Source organism: Doryrhamphus excisus, chromosome 20, assembly GCF_030265055.1.
Source record: "Doryrhamphus excisus isolate RoL2022-K1 chromosome 20, RoL_Dexc_1.0, whole genome shotgun sequence".
Classification (NCBI taxonomy): domain Eukaryota; kingdom Metazoa; phylum Chordata; class Actinopteri; order Syngnathiformes; family Syngnathidae; genus Doryrhamphus; species Doryrhamphus excisus.
Window position 1 is genome coordinate 1,608,146 of NC_080485.1, and position 16,540 is coordinate 1,624,685.

At 41.3% G+C, this 16,540-nt stretch overlaps 1 protein-coding gene across 19 annotated transcripts in view; it reads right to left on the reverse strand.

The window, feature by feature from the left end:
• Positions 1-16,540, reverse strand: part of LOC131107920 (neurexin-1a-like) — a 282,890-nt gene that overhangs the window by 4,302 nt on the left and 262,048 nt on the right. For 12 of the 19 annotated variants that reach the window (XM_058058402.1, XM_058058406.1, XM_058058399.1 and 9 more), the window contains one exon: positions 13,167-13,254. In XM_058058402.1, coding sequence (XP_057914385.1) covers positions 13,167-13,254 — 88 coding nt within the window. The remainder of the gene's footprint in view (positions 1-13,166; positions 13,255-16,540) is intronic. The other 7 variants (XM_058058405.1, XM_058058403.1, XM_058058398.1 and 4 more) reach the window with 1 other exon arrangement.

Genomic DNA, 16,540 nt, shown 5'->3' on the forward strand with positions numbered 1-16,540 from the left:
TGATTATTATTCAATCCAATGTGTCTCCCCAGACCCACTTTGTCAATCTCATGTCACATTGAATATTTTTTTCTAAATGAAATATTTTCTGAAACTCGGCTGCATGGCGGCCGAGTGGTTAGCGTGCGGGGCTCACAGCTAGGAGATCCAAGTTCAATTCCACCCTCGGCCATCTCTGTGTGGAGTTTGCATGTTCTCCCCGTGCATGCGTGGGTTTTCTCCGGGTACTCCGGCTTCCTCCCACATTCCAAAAACATGCTAGGTTAATTGGCCATTCCAAATTGTCCATAGGTATGAATGTGAGTGTGAATGGTTGTTTGTCTATATGTGCCCTGGGATTGGCTGGCCACCAGTCCAGGGTGGACCCCGCCTCTTGCCTGAAGACAAGGATAGGCTCCAGCACCCCCGCGACCCTCGTGAGGATAAGTGGTAGAAAATTAATGAAATATTTTCTATGTTTGTTTCATTAGTGCAAAACAACAAATAAACACTGCAATATCAGGATAATTTCTTACATTTTTCCTTGAATAGTTGAAATTATGAAACTACGAATAAAATAAAAATACAGGAGGTGTAACGTATGATGGTGGACAATGTTGTCCAAATAAGCGTAGTATTATTTTTTTCATTTGGCTACATGACTCCATTCAACTTGATATTATCTTTGCACAAATAGATGAAAGATGAACTTGGACGTGATTATTTAATGGTGTCCACATGTTAACGAGATGATTAGTCCGTCAGTGTTTGCTGTAGACTAAATGGAATTCTCTCAGTTTGAGTGTTCAGGCAAACATTGCTTTGACTGCTCCGATATCATCCAATGACGGACACAATGGACAGATGCGTCTATTTCAGGGAGCGCTCATCTCTGCAATGCAAAATGAAAGTGTAGTAAGAGTAAGAGTGTAGAAAGTGTATTCGTATGCGTACGTTGACTCGGCTTGTCTATTGGGAATTGAACTGCCACCGTTGTTCATTGACATGTTTTCCACAATGCTTAGCCTGATCAGTGGTCAAAGTAATCTTCCGATGCCAGAAGACATTCAAGGACGGGCCGGGAGATCCTCCAGAGGATTGAGTGTGACTTAGCCTTGAAACAGATTAGCTCTGCTTTTGACATGGTTACTTATCCTCGGGGACTGGTGTGCAATGTGCGGTTCATGGGAAAAAGCCACGGTTTGACATAAGTAATGCATTAGGACGAGTATTAGCTGTGAGTTAGCTTTACATTGTATCTGCAATCAAGCGGTACAAGGTACAACAGGTTGCCACGTTTTTGCCCGTTGTGGCAATGCGGGCTTGAGTGCAGATGCCAATCCTACAGGACTGCACGTTGAGGAGGACGGTTCATTCAAGTCACTGTTTTATTCCACCCTGGTCTTGTTTCTGGTCTTGGTAAAGAACCCCCATACTTGGTGATGTCGGGCCATTTTATTTCATTGCAAACCCATTTGTGCCGTTATGGAGGCCATATTCATAATTAGCAGTCAAGTGAAGTCGGAGGAACAACAACAACCAAATTCTATACTAAAACGAAAGCTAAAATTTTGTTGACCCTCAAAAATACTCATGAAAATGACAAAGAAAGAACGGGCTCACTACAAAAAACTGTAGATTTGTCATTTCTTCTTACTACTTCCAACTGTATAAGCGCCAAATTATTCAATAAACAGCACAAATATACTGCCCTGATTACAAAGCCTGTTCGTAAGAAAGTTACAGCCACAATTGTCTCATCATTAACACCAGACAATGAAAACACACGCCCTCACCTGCTTAAGACAAATAGTTAGAGAAATAAACCAATATTTTGGCACAACAATAGTAGTAACAAACATTGTCCATATTTGTCCATGTCAACTGCAGGCTGGGAAGCCACTAAACAATTATTAAACAACAATTATTATGGTTATCGCAATTATGTTGTCTACGACAAATGAACGTTTAATACACGCCCCAGGAAAAACAGTGAAGCAAAACGATGGCGGACACATCGAGGAATGTACTCATGCAGACTGATCTGTGTATGTTGTGCGTCCACGTTGGAAGCGCTACGTTCATCTGCTACATTCATTACGAGCTTTTACAGCTGTTTGATCGCCTTATTGTCAACTATTTCACGTCTGTATGCAATACACCATGCACACTAACAACTGGAATGAATCACTTCAACGTAATGCACTGTATCTGCCAAACATTGTACAAAGATACTGACTTTGAATGTGGCCATAAATGTTACATAAAAGTAAATGTTTGCCCCGAGCATCATCATACTGGAAGCGCCTTGGACTGCCTACGCAAGAATAAGACTGTATTCTTATTAAATTGTCTTATTAAAATGTTGTCTTACATTCAAAGTGCCCAATGACTTCTCCCAATGAAAAGTCTGAGCTTTTCTCTCTGTCACTGCCATACACCTGGCGATTTAGAAAATAGTTTCTCAAATGTTGGGCAAGTCGCAAACAACAGAGGAGGATGGTGATGGTCATTTTCTTCATCAGTGAAGCAGAGTCATCCCAAAACGCGGAACGTCCCAACAAGCTGGTTCCTCAGCTCTAAACCTATGAACATCTTCACATTTAATTACACTACAAATACCAATTACATGCATACTGCTTCAATTTGGAGGCAGTGTTTTTTTTTTGTAAAACTCAATCATGTAGGTATTCTATCCATTCTTAGTCAGTGGTCTGCTCCCAAAACTCCCAAATACTGTGTAAGATGATACTTTCACTTTCCATGCCATTGGAATAAACAAGGCAGGTGTGAAAGTATCCTTAAACACGTAATTAAACAATATGACAGTCAGACTATCAATCACTTTCTGCTATTTAACATCTTCAACGAGAACGCTATGAGGAGCTCAGTAATGAAATGATTAATACTGCATTTAATGCAGTTCAGGGAGCCATGTTGTGTTGCCAAAAGATTAGCATTCACTAGCTCATTAGCGGACGTTTACTCAGCGTTGTCTATTGAACCACCTGAAGGCCGAGGAGGACATCATTCAAACTCTCTCAGATCAATAACGGATATGAGCGTTGCGGATGATTTTGGAAAGCAAGTTGGCCGTGCAGCTCGGACTCGGGTTCCCTTGGGTGGGTGGAATAATGTGGCAGGCACGAGGCCTCGGAGACGTTCTCCTAAGACCTCAGCCAAAATACATCTGACTGTTTGTTCATCAGTACTCTAATATTGACTTCATTTATAAATGATGGGCAGCAACCTCGACTCAAACTCACCCAGGGGTAAAATGAAACACGAAGCAAATGACCTTAAAGTGCCAGGCTTGGTGGCAGCACTCAAAGTAAACTCGGGGGGGGGGGGGGGGGGGGTTGAATGTTGTGAAAAAGCTGCCATCATAACTTCATCCTCTCAGTCTCACGTCAGACATAAATTACAGTATCGTAGTGGCAGTATCACCTTAAGTCCTCGCAAGGACACATTTCAATCATTCCATCACGGCCGAGCTGAGATTCTTTTAGTTAGCATGCAACAGCAACATCTTACACCGATCTCCAAATCACTGAAATGTTTGATGCTCACTTGAACGCTTACTTCCATGACTTTACCAAGCTCACGCAGTAGAACTTTGAGTCCGATACAATGTTGAAGGTGGTTGTCCTTGTTTGAAGTTATTCTGGCAGTTACCTCCAAGAGTCACACTTGTCAAGTACAATTTGTAACAAATGGTCCTCAATAAAGACTATTTTTCCTCATTTGTATCCAAAGAGATTCTCATTTATTTGGTCATTTTCTAGAATGTGCTGAGTGACAAAGCTAGTTTAGGGAAAATGTGGTTACTTTCAGGTCCGTGTGGGGTTTTTCTTGAGGGGTAATGAAGCAAACACGACTATTAGGGATTTATTGAACACTAAGGGTGGGCTCGAGCCGACCAGAAAGTGAGGCTATGTCCGCACCAACATGGGTATTTTCAAATGTACACATTCCAAATCTCCATCCATACAGTAGTGTTTAAAAAAACTCCTCTCCTCACAAAGTCACATTCACGGGCAGTCATACATCTGGCAAGGTAATGCCGGCGCTGCTGCCATAGACTGTAAGGCAACTTCAATGAAATCATTTCCATAGGCGGCACAACAACAAACATGGCAAGGTGACAGACTTTTAAATGGTTAATTCGACCGTAGTGCGCTAAAATTATTAACCATAAAACTCTGAAAATGGAAGAGACAGGCAATCGCATTTTGTTGGCAATTTCACTGATGTGTTTTTGGGCAATGGCAATAAAGGAAGTCCGTCCATCCATCCATGTATTCATCTGTCCGTCCATCCATCCATCCATTCATCTATTTATCCATCCATCCATCCATCTATCTATTTATCCATCATCCATCCATCCATCCATCCATCTATGTATCCATCCATCCATCCATCCATCCATCCATCTATTTATCCATCCATCCATCCATCCATCCATCTATTTATCCATCCATCCATCCATCCATCTATTTATCCATCCATCCATCCATCCATCTATCTATTTATCCATCCATCCAGCCATTTATCCATCCATCCATCCATCCATCCATCCATCCATCCATCTATTTATCCATCCATCCATCCATCCATCTATCTATTTATCCATCCATCCATCCATCCATCCATCTATCTATTTATCCATCCATCCATCCATCCATTTATCCATCCATCCATCCATCCATCTATCTATTTATACATCCATCCATCTATCTATTTATCCATCCATCCATCCATCCATTTATCCATCCATCCATCCATCCATCCATCATCCATCCATCCATCCATCCATCCATCCATCCATCCATCCATCCATCAATCCATTTATCTATTTATCCATCCATCCATCTATCTATTTATCCATCCATCCATCCATCCATCCATCTATCTAGATTGATTAATTGCGGCGTTGTGCAGTCAGGGCCAGCAAGACCTTTTCTGCTGGCGTAACCATTAGCAGAAACACTGACCTACATTTAAAACTTCAATTGTACTATTTCTTCTATTAAATAATATTAATTTATCCCCAACATCCTACTGATACAGTCGTTGTACATTTCAGCTCAGTGTCAGTTCTTCAGCATTTACATGCAGTTACTTCAGAAATTCATCTGCACATTTCACCCAATGCCATCATTTTGTGAAGGTGGAAATAGCAACGTACATAATTTGATGCATGGAATGTTCCAACCAATGTACAGCGTGACGTACTAAATACTCGTCTTCACGGAGCCACAACCCAACCTCGGTCATGCCCCTGATACTTCCTCCAAATATGGGAAGTTCACGGTGGCTTTTGACCACCCATTCCGGGTTGGTGCTGCTCTCACAGAAGGTCGACAGGAAAAAGGCGTCAAATTCCCGCCTTTAATAAGCAGCGTGAAAGGGTCTTCTGAGAGCTTTGGGAGAATCGGGAGCAGGACACCTTGAACCAGCCTCTTGGACACATTGGTGTCATTTAGTCAGATTGGTGTTATATCATCTTCGGACCTCTCGTATGCCGTCATAACCATGAGCTGTCGGAGGCATTACATGGTGATGTTTGGGGCTCAATCTGCTGACAGGTCACTGTATCAGCTGCAGTGGAGCCAAAACACTTATTAAATCGCTCTTTAATTATCAGAGTGTCCTCGAGAAGTGTACTTGTGACATGCCGGCAGAATGCCCGATGATAGCGCATGAGTCAGACGTGGTCGGACTCACACTAATGGCGGATGATAAACGGAGAGCTGAGTGAGCATGAAATGAGGTCCTTGAGAGAATTACTTAAAGGTGTTTCATTTAGCCTGGTTAAAGGTGGGGTGTAATTTAAGCCTCGGCCCAGAGGAGCTTCTACAAGTGGATGATTTATTTGGCGTTCATAGCACAAGACTGCTGAATGGATACGTGTACTTTTATTCTTGGATTAGAAATTCAGGGTTTTTTTTTTCTTTTTTTTATAAAGTACTGTACTTCTGGTCGTGACAGAGCCAAAAAAAAACTAATTACCGTTAACTTCTATTGACCTCCGATCAGGATTTGATGCTGTCCATAACAATCATTGCATGTCACAGATCATTGTGAGTCCGATGCAGCCTCGCACACAACAAAAGTTCCTCCTTTGCAAAAAGTGCTACATAGCGTCTGCATGCCCCCAAATCCGTACGGAGGCCGAACTCATCCCCCAAATTTTGCCCCCACTTGAGACCGGAGCTTTATCGGATGAATGTGCTGGAGTGGGTATGTGTATGTACAGGTATCTCTGTAGGCGTCTATGTGTGCATGTCTGCATGTATGTACAGTCTACTGTATGTGCATAAGATAAGATATGCCTTTATTCGTCCCTCAGTGAGGAAATTTGCATAAATGTGCACGCATGCGTGTAGGTACGATTGTCACGGAGACCGTATGAAAGTCCCACACTGCCAGGACGGCCCCCGCCAGAGAGGCTGGGTTTGTGGGAGGTTTTACAGTACCATGTACTCACTGCTATGATGCTATGATGCTATGATGACAGGTAACGTATAGGGTACTAAACCAATACTCGCCCCATTCCCTTTTTTATTATTATATCAATTTATTGATATAATAAATTGCCTGCCCCTCCCCCAAAGTCATCTGGGATAGGTTCCAGCATCCCTGCAACCCTATTGTGGACGAGCGGTGGAGAAAATAATTTAACAATAATATCAATTATGGCTGCACGTCATCACTCAGATTAGCCAAGTCTTCTGTGCCCTAGTTAGATTTGTAAATGGACATATTGTGTAAGCATCAACGTCAGCACAACCCAATGGATGAGTGTGGAAAAAAGGAGAATAATTGAAAATATGAAATGTGGGTTTGGGGGGGGGGCAGCAAAGAGAAAGCCTGACAGTGAGTGTGAAATCCTGTTTTCTTTCAGAACACCCAAGATGAAGCCTGGGCTGGCTTAATCCTCAGTGAAAAATGCTGGCAAAAATACCAAAATTGCATGAGACTGTCAGAATTCAAGCTGCAGTTCCTTTTAAAACAATGTTTTCATGTCATTGTAGCTGGCTGGCCACTTCATTTAGTACATAGATTACTTCTTACAGTAACTCTCAAAAGTGAGTACACCTCTTAAGCCTATAGGTGACGATCGGTCGTATGAGCTCCTATGGCCGCTCTGCTTGCAAAAAACGCAAGAAATGCACAGATGGCGTGCTTGCGACATGCTGATTAGTCCACCATAAACTGGACGCAGTGGTTAGTTGTCATGTCAACAAACTTTCACATTTCGTACATCTTTGTGCATCCTACATGCCTTTCGTGCTTTTTTTCTGGTTTGTCAGGTTTGGGCAAATTGTCATGTTCGTACATCACGCTTGCGGACTTCTATTTGTGTCATGCACTACACGTGCACCCAGCATACGTAGGTTAGTTAGTGCAGCCAACACATGTTCAGATATTTCGTATATCCTCCATGCATGTTGAGGGCTGAATCCGTTGTGACTCCAATACTGATCCAGTCCGGCTTGCCACAAAGTGCCGCTCACACTGACTGCAGTAGACGCAGCGGCGAGCTTGACCCACAGCTTGACCAGAGAGTGCTCCGGTGTCTACGCCGTCTGGAAAAAAAAAGTTGGACCCCAAACAGATTCTTTCTGTTGTGCCATACGGCCGCCAGAGATGGAACTGCACTGCATGGCACTAGTGTGAACCTACAACAGGAACTTCAATCTTGCAAAATGCTTCCAACGGGCACAAGGGAGCCACAACGGACTAAGTGTGCACCCTTGGGTTATGGTCACAATGGATGCATTCGCCACGAAAAAAAACAAAAACGATTTGTGTGACTTGGGCTTTACATTTCACTAACCCTTTTTTCTATCTTCTCAGGGGGAAGTACGATAGAAGTTAAACTTGGTTAACACTTGAAATAGGCAGTTTTAGGATTATTTTAGGAAAACAGTATGGATTTTTGTCTGTGGAAAATAACAATTACAGTGGCCATTTTACTGGAATCCTCCTCCACTCTTACATCATGACATCACTGGTGCAGCTGGGAGGGAATCATACTCTACTTCAGAATGTACATGTTGGAATTCAAATTTTCAATCACTAGCGTCTCCCCACTGCTGGCAGCACTCGTGCTCCACTTGACTCTACCACTACCAGGCTTCACTGTAGGTAAGACGTACATGTAATTATCTTTATTATGCTCCCTTGTGTTGCCAGATATTTAGAATGAACAACAATGGCGGCGTGTTGAGTCCTTTTCAGAGGGTAGTCAATCTATACCGCTATACAAGTAGTACACTGACTACTCTACTACTCTGAAGTATATCCAACTTTCATTTCCACTCAATTCATACCGACAAGACACAACAAATAAGACGGTTGGTGAAATGTGAGGGTGTTTCGTTTTGTATGTCGTATGTTGCTTCCCTTTCCAGAAATGGAAGCCATTAAAGCAAATGTCAAACACATTAGTATTGGAGCAGTGTGCTTTGGGACAAAGAAAGATTAGTGCATAGAACGAGAAGAGGAAATGAGAGGACATGATTAACCTCAACCTGCCAATGGCCGTTCCTTAGTAGCACTGCGGTGGAGAATAAGGACACGAGGGGATTATTTATCACGAGTAGAAGGCTGCCTAAATCTCTGCGTAAAGTTTAGAGGATGAATCCAAGGAAAAAATGCTTTGTGCTGTTTTCCCCTGCTGTGCGTGGTGGGTGTTCCTCCTTCACCAACAATTAGGACAATAACATTTTGTTTGGCAATAAACACATCGGCAACTAGCCTACGTGTTTATTCTTATCTCTAGCGGTTTCCCAATGGCCACTCCCCAAATACGCCTCCTATTACAGTATGTTAGTATTCCCTGTGCATTTCCCAACCAAGTATTCAATTTGCTGCAGTGATCAAATCACAGGGGGCTTAACGGGTGATAAGCTTCTGCTGCACTGCTAGATTTTCACATTTTCGGTGTGTTGGAGAAATAACATGCGAGTCAATTCAACCCACCGATGTTCTCGGTTACTGGTGGAGGGACTGCTATCCTATGTAACCATAGAACGTTTTCATTAGTACCCACTACAAAGTTTAGCTCTTGGCTCACTTAAGTACCAACATTAAATTGATAGTTCTGATTGTTTACATTAAATTGAATTTATCTTCCTCACATCCACAAAAATGGACCAATTTGTGATGTCTGATTTTTTTGAGGAGACATTTTCAAATGTATTACTCTTTTGAACGCATATTGTTTTGATTTTGTTTTAGATGTGTAACCCTAGCGACTACCTGGAACTACGTCCATCCACTGAAATCCGACCAGAACTGGACCAGAAACAAGTGTGGGGCCGAGTTGCTGAATTGGGAGGCCTGGGTGTGATGTTAAAAGTGGGAGCATCTGGCCCCTTTTTTGGGGGCCAATATGTTTGGCTGATTGATCACATAGCAGAGATGGGTCGTGTTTTTATTCTACTGGGTGGAAAAGAGAAACGTTAAACCACAATCCCTCATTGATGTTAGTAATGATGCTGCTTTACCAGCATTTTTATCAGAATTGGAACCAGGAAGTGTGCCTCGTTTTACCAAACAGTTTCTGGTTGAGTTTTGTGAGCTGGATCGGTGTCTGGTGTCTAGGATGGAACCTTTAGGGTTACCCATCAAGGCCTAAGCCATTGTAGGTGCAAACTACTGTAGTAACCCAAATATAATAATTTGTGATGATAAGATGATAGTATTCTACACTAGTCACTGTGTATCAGTAATGTTACTGTAATATTCAGTGAGACACACAAGTAGGTCTACCAGAAACAACAGGCTTTTTTTGCACTTTGAATGATGTAAAAAAATAATAACAATAATTATAATAATAATATAATAATAACATTAGCGGTCATAATATTAACAGGGGCCACTATTGCGCCCAAAGGCCACAGCAAACTAAAACTCAACACCTGATGTCACTTCCTGTCTGAACAATCTAGAGAAACACATGAGCATCTCTTCTGTTATTATGTCTGCTATATTGGTGACAATAGGGGTGTTAGTTCATGTCTAGAGGGCTCTAATAATGTTAACAATATATTTAGAAGGTCATAAACACGTTTTCTATGAAAATATTCCATTTAAAATAAGGATTTCACTTATCACGATCAAGTCTGGAACCACTTAACCGTGATAAACGAGGGATTGCTGTATCTTGGTGGAGAGACCAATCTCTTGTCTGTGGTATTTTTCAGAGGTATCATATGTACATGCATGTGAAGTACATAATAAGAAGCTCCCGACTGATGTCATCACTTTTCTGCACAGTATGAGAGCAAAGGTATATGCTACTATTTTTATGGTAGTGGTCCACATTTCTGTGAGAAGAAATGTGTGCTGCAAAGATTCATGTGGCGATGGTCTCAAACTGATCAATAACACCTCTACTTGGAGTAGACCAATGGGTCTGCAACTTAATTGTTTCCTCTTCTCATCACTTAAGCCTTCTGAAATCCATCTATTCATAGGTTTAGATTTAATTCCTTTCCTAGCATCGCCACAGTTAGGGATTCAAAGTTTTGTAAAAGCTGATAAAAAGACATTGGGGGGTCAATATACCTTTTCTTGAAAAGTACCCAGTGTTTACCTGGGTGCCGGGACAAGTTGCTATATTCATGTTATTATATATATATTTATATAATAGCATGAACATCACTAATACACTACGCATGAGAATCAGCATGATTAATTCCCCTTCCAATCTTTTAATTACTCGCAGTGGCGAGCCCGAACAGAGAAGAGCACTGGTGGCCATCTGAAAAATAACACCTTATACTTGGATGTGATAATTACAACCGTAGCACTTGTGCACAACCAATTAAACCGAGGTGATGGAGATGAATAGGTGTGCAGTCGTAAGTACCTTATCATATTCATGTTTGATCACATGACAAACACTGAGCATAGTTGAGTTTTTGTTATGCGTGAAATTTGCAGAGTCGTTGAAGAGAATTGCTCCCAACAGGATTAATTCACAATGGATGGAAGCCAAGAACGGCGTTTAATGGCTTTTCAGGGCAGTATCAACAGTCTAACCGCAATGGATGCAGCACCCACTCACTGCACTTCTTTACACGCTGAATGCAGGAGGAAGGAGGCACTAACATCTTGATGTGCAGCAAGATCTCTCATGGTCATGAACAATCATAGTTAACTGCTGAAGAGAGAGGTGTTCATTTGAAAAATATATTTATTATGGACAGTTGGCAGTCGTACCATACGGTACAATACTCACGCTGCCTTAAAAATATAATGTACTCATCAATGTACACATATATTCTTCAAAAAGCCAGAATATGTGATGCAGCTCTTGAACTGGAAGTCGTTACACTTGTATTTTTACTGTAAATACTGTATTCATCCAATTAAAAAAAAAGACAAAATTAAAGACAAAGAATGAAATGAATTATTCTTTCAATATTAACGAAATAACTGATTGATTACAACAATAAAATCAATGTTCTTTGATAGCTCTGCTTCTTGATCACCATTATCTTCAAGTTAGCATAATAACTCCTTTCTGTAGTTTGCAAGCTTGCCCAACCTTGATACGTTTTCAGGACTGCAGCTATCGTCTGTATTAGTAATCAAGTATTCGACTGATTTATTTTTTACTATAATTGGAAAAAAACATATTTTTGCTTGTTTAAAGAGCAATAATAAAACATTTCACTAAATAATGAAAATTGGTGACGTATGCGATTCCTCAAAACAGAAAAAAATAATGTAATTTTTTTGCAATCACGGTATTACAGTAAACCTCAGATATATCGGACTCGGATATATCGGAAATTCGCTCACAACGGACAGATAAAAAAGAACCAATTTTTCTGTAATGCATTTCCAATAAAAATTCATTGCATATATCGGATTTTTTATAACGGATTTCGCCTATTTCGGACAAAATCTCCAGTCCCGTTCCAATGCATTTCCATGAAATTTCCCTGGCATATATCGGATGGCCGCATCGTGGCGCTCCGATTCGCCGAATCGTGACAGGCCGCTATACGACGTCATTTGCAGCGTTTGCAGCGTTGCCTGCGCGTCCAGGTACATTGGAAACATAGTCAAGGAAGTGCCTTTTTATAACGGATAAAATCCCATTTACGTATATACCGGATAAAAATCCGATATGTGCGTAAAACGGACATTTTCCGGTATACGCATATAACGGACTTCGCTTATATCGGACAAAACCAGTGGGAACAATTGAATCCGATATATCCGAGGTTTACTGTACTTTTATTAGAATTATTTGAACAATGGCTGCATCCCAAGTAGAGACTGCATCCCTCCAGGTCACTAGTGTGCACGAGTAACAGGAAAAAAAGCTCTGATGACTGCAGTAAAACACCGTCTTATATGCAGGTCAATAAGTTTTCAACCTGACCAGTTTTCAGTGTGTTCCGGGTCTTTGAAAGGATACAAAAAGTCCTTTGTTCTTGTCATTTTGGCTTGTTATTCATCATGTCTTCCTCACCACAGGTGACTTTGACAAGCTTGAGCAGGAGTGGAAGGACGTTGAGAGGAGGTTTAACGTGTCGTCCGTCCGACACAGTTGAAGATATCAACGAGAGCAGAGCATCCCGTCGAGACAGAGAGAGCCTCTCATCGCCACTGCGGCGCAAATTGTGTTGTGTGGGGGGGGGGCACGCCCACAGTGAAGACTCCCAGGTATGACGGGACATCAAACTGAGAGGCGTTTCATGCAAAATACGAACTATTGGCCCAGGCAGGGGGGTGGTCAATAGACCAAATGAATATATTGTTATTATTAAATTGACCTACTGAGTTCATCAGAGAATCCGAGAGTTGCTCCCAGATGTGCCGCATATTGGAAACCTTTGCAGATATTATTTTCTTCAAATCATTCTTGAGATTGTGGATCAAAATGTGGTGAAATGTTCATTAAGCTTTTGTGCTCTACCTCAAATTCAAACTACAAGATTTACGAGTTGAAAGATTTCCACAACTGAGGCTGCTGCTTGTCATTAAGCAGCGATGGCGAGCCCGGTTGAAATCCACCACTTTAAGGACTTTCAGACTCCAATTTGCTCCTTGGAAAGCTGTGCGGTATCCTTGAACGTCTTGGTGGAGATGTACTTACAGCACACAGAAACAACTCACACAACCATAGAGAAGTAGAATAAAAAGAGATGACTAACCTAACCCACCTGAGCTCGGCTCACAGGGATCAATGTCCTCATCATCGCTTGGACACTCAGCCGATGCCACCAGCAGGTCCTCGGTTGTCTGAAGGAGGAGAAAGACTCGGTTCAGTGAAAATGAGAGCAGAAACCTTCTGCTATGTAAAAATGGCTCCTAACTATTTCTGGATTTGTCAAGAAAATTCAAACAAAATGTGCTTGCAAAAATGAAAAACAAACCATAATCCATAATCTTTATTTGGATAGCAACTGCTTAAGTCATTTTTGCATAATCTTACGAATAATAAATGACAAATAATAAATAACAAATAAACAGCAAGCTGAAAGTAACCTCCATGGCAGGTCAAAATGTAAAGGACACATTAGATGCCTTTCATAAAGAAGGACTTGGTTTCTATGACTGCATCATATGTTTGCAAGTTGAATTAGCATTGATTCATATTAGGGAAATTAAAGATGATGTCATTTTGTTTAACATCCATTTGGATGCACATAATCCGATTCCATCGCCCCTATAGCATTATTTCGACATTTGGAGTATAGATGAGCTTCATCTTTCCATATTAAACCTGGGGAGGATCTGTCAAATCCATGACGAAGGGAAGTTGTTGGCGAGGCCTGGGAAAGCAGTCTATATTTAAATGCAATTTGCTGATGTACAGTATCTGCTACCCAGATGGCGTGGTTGTCTGATCCAAGAGTGCCGCATCCATCACTTCAGACTTGGGATTTGTTTTTGCTGGCGTGAGATGGTGACACGCTACATTCTCTGGAAGAAGTTTTGGGGATCATAGAATACTGTATTTAGATGCAAATAGATGTATTTGCTAATCACTACACAGTGAGCTTCCATGTAGTTCTAAGTATCATCTTATGATAATATAAATTCCATGTAACGTCAATCTGAGCCAGTATGGCTCTGGAAACATTCCCCTGCCGTTACAGTATGTCTGTTGGGCAGCATCCAAAGTTGAGTGATTTTACTTTATTTGAGTTCTATTTTGCTGTATTATACTGTGGTATAATACGTATCTTTAGACATGTATCTTAAAATGTTGTCTAAAACAGCTGACAAAGTTGACATGAGAGAAACAGTTTGACTCTGGAATGATTGTATTACTATTTCCAATGGGGAGGTTTAATTGTTAATTATCATGTTGGCCCAAATGGACCAGTGGTACTTTATTTTCATCATGTATTAGTTACAAAGACTTTGACAACAAACACAAATTCCCCATAGAAAATCATATAAAACCAATGAATCTGTTAAAAACATCAAAAAAATAACCCAAAACACATTTTATATACAATAATTATAGTTGAGCATGTATAAATCTATGGAAAATAATGAGGATGAAAGGATGAAACTTGTTGCAGATGAAGAAAACAAACAGGAAAGCACAACCTGGCAATATGCTGAGTTTGGTCAAAATTATTCATTCATTCATTTTCTACCGCTTATCCTCACGATGGTCGCGGGGGGGGGGGGGGTGGGGCCTATCCCAGCTGTCTTTGGGCGAGAGGCGGGGTCCACCCTGGACTGGTGGCCAGCCAATCCCAGGGCACATATAGACAAACAACCATTCACACTCACATTCATACCTATGGACAATTTGGAGTGGCTAATTAACCTAGCATGTTTTTGGAATGTGGGAGGAAACCGGAGTACCCGGAGAAAAGCCACGCATGCACGGGGAGAACATGCAAACTCCACACAGAGATGGCCGAGGATGGAATTGAACTCGGGTCTCCTAGCTGTGAGGCCTGCACACTAACCACTTGTCCACCATGCAGCCTGTGGTAAAAATTCTTGTTCATTTATTTATTGTGTGATTAATGAATTTATTATTAACATCCCCGGCCTATTGCCCAAAGGAGAAATCTTGTCACATTGTAATCTCACGAGATCTTCGTACATGAGATCTTGTAACATCCTTAATTATTTTAGTTTCATTTTAGTCTTTAATTTTGAAAAAAATGGCTCCCAGAATAGAGACGTTGTCTGATATTTGGCTCAGTTTTTAATAACAATACAATGTCATGCCTGTTTGAATTGGCTATGTCAAATTATTCAATAATTTGTGCAACTACCCTTCATTTGACTACTTATGTGGTATACTATGCAATAAGGTACAGTATAAGTACATAGTATAAGGCTGGCATTGCCACTAGGGTAAATTCACATGTGACAAAGCATCACCCAAGCAGCATTAGAGGCAAGGTCAACATTTTGATGCGATCATGACCTAGAGAGCCCTGAACATTAGCAATTCATGGTGTCCCCATGCGGGGCTTTTTGTGGCTTACCACCGGGATGACAAACTATAGCAGGGAGCCTGACTGCCTGAAAAGAACACTAAATTCCGTTAAAAAACGTCAGGAGGATACAGTATTTGAAATAAAACCACATGCAAATTATTGGTGCGGCACCACATAAAGTTTGCTGATTTTAATGTGATATTTTTCCAACTTTTTTCCAGGAATACTGTGATGTTGTGTTCATTAGCTCAGTGGAGTTTCTGTGTATTTTTTTTTTTTTTTTAGTATAAGGAACATAATTCACACAGGAGAGATGCTCACATAAATAAGGTACTTCTAAAGCACTAAAAGCAAAGGTTCTGGGCTTGCAAAGCATCATTATTCCAACAGTAAAGTGCTGAAGCCATGGTGGAACCAGGAGAGGAGCTCATTTATCTGCTCTCCTCACAGCAGCCGAGAGCACACTCCAGTGGGATGTGCTGAGAAAGCCTGGGGAGACGGTCGGGAGTGTGGAACGCACACAAACTAGAAGAGAAAGCCATTCTGTGGAGAGAAACCTGCTTTTAGCGTTCATGCAAAATGCATAAGCATTTTCAGTCTCTAAGTACAACGTTATGTGGGATCATTTAGGCGTCTGGGGATATTGCAAAGATTGAGGATAATGAAACTATACCCAAGAAAGGTTATCGGGGGACCTCGACTGAGCCATCAAGGGTGGTGTGAACTTGGACATTCCGGCCTGACTTAGCTCACAGTGTCATGTTGGCTTTCCATATCTCAGGATTGATAAAAGTCCTCCTAACGAGGAACCTCAACTGACCCCTCGCATGTCCTCCCAAAAGCCTAGTCAGCACTCGTGCTATATATTAAAAAGGTGACTTTGCTATTCTGCAGCACAGCACGCTTGCTTACTGAATGTTTTCAACTTCATGCTGCATGGGGAATAATAGTAGTTCTTCAGGGTATTTACTGTGTATGTTGTGTTCAGGTGCCCTCCAGCTCCAAACCACAAGAGGCTTTCAGTGTCAACCTGTTGGCTGCTCTGTGGACTGTGGGGCTTTTTACATTGTTGTCTATTTGGTCTAATTTGATGAACGCTCTTTGGCAAACAG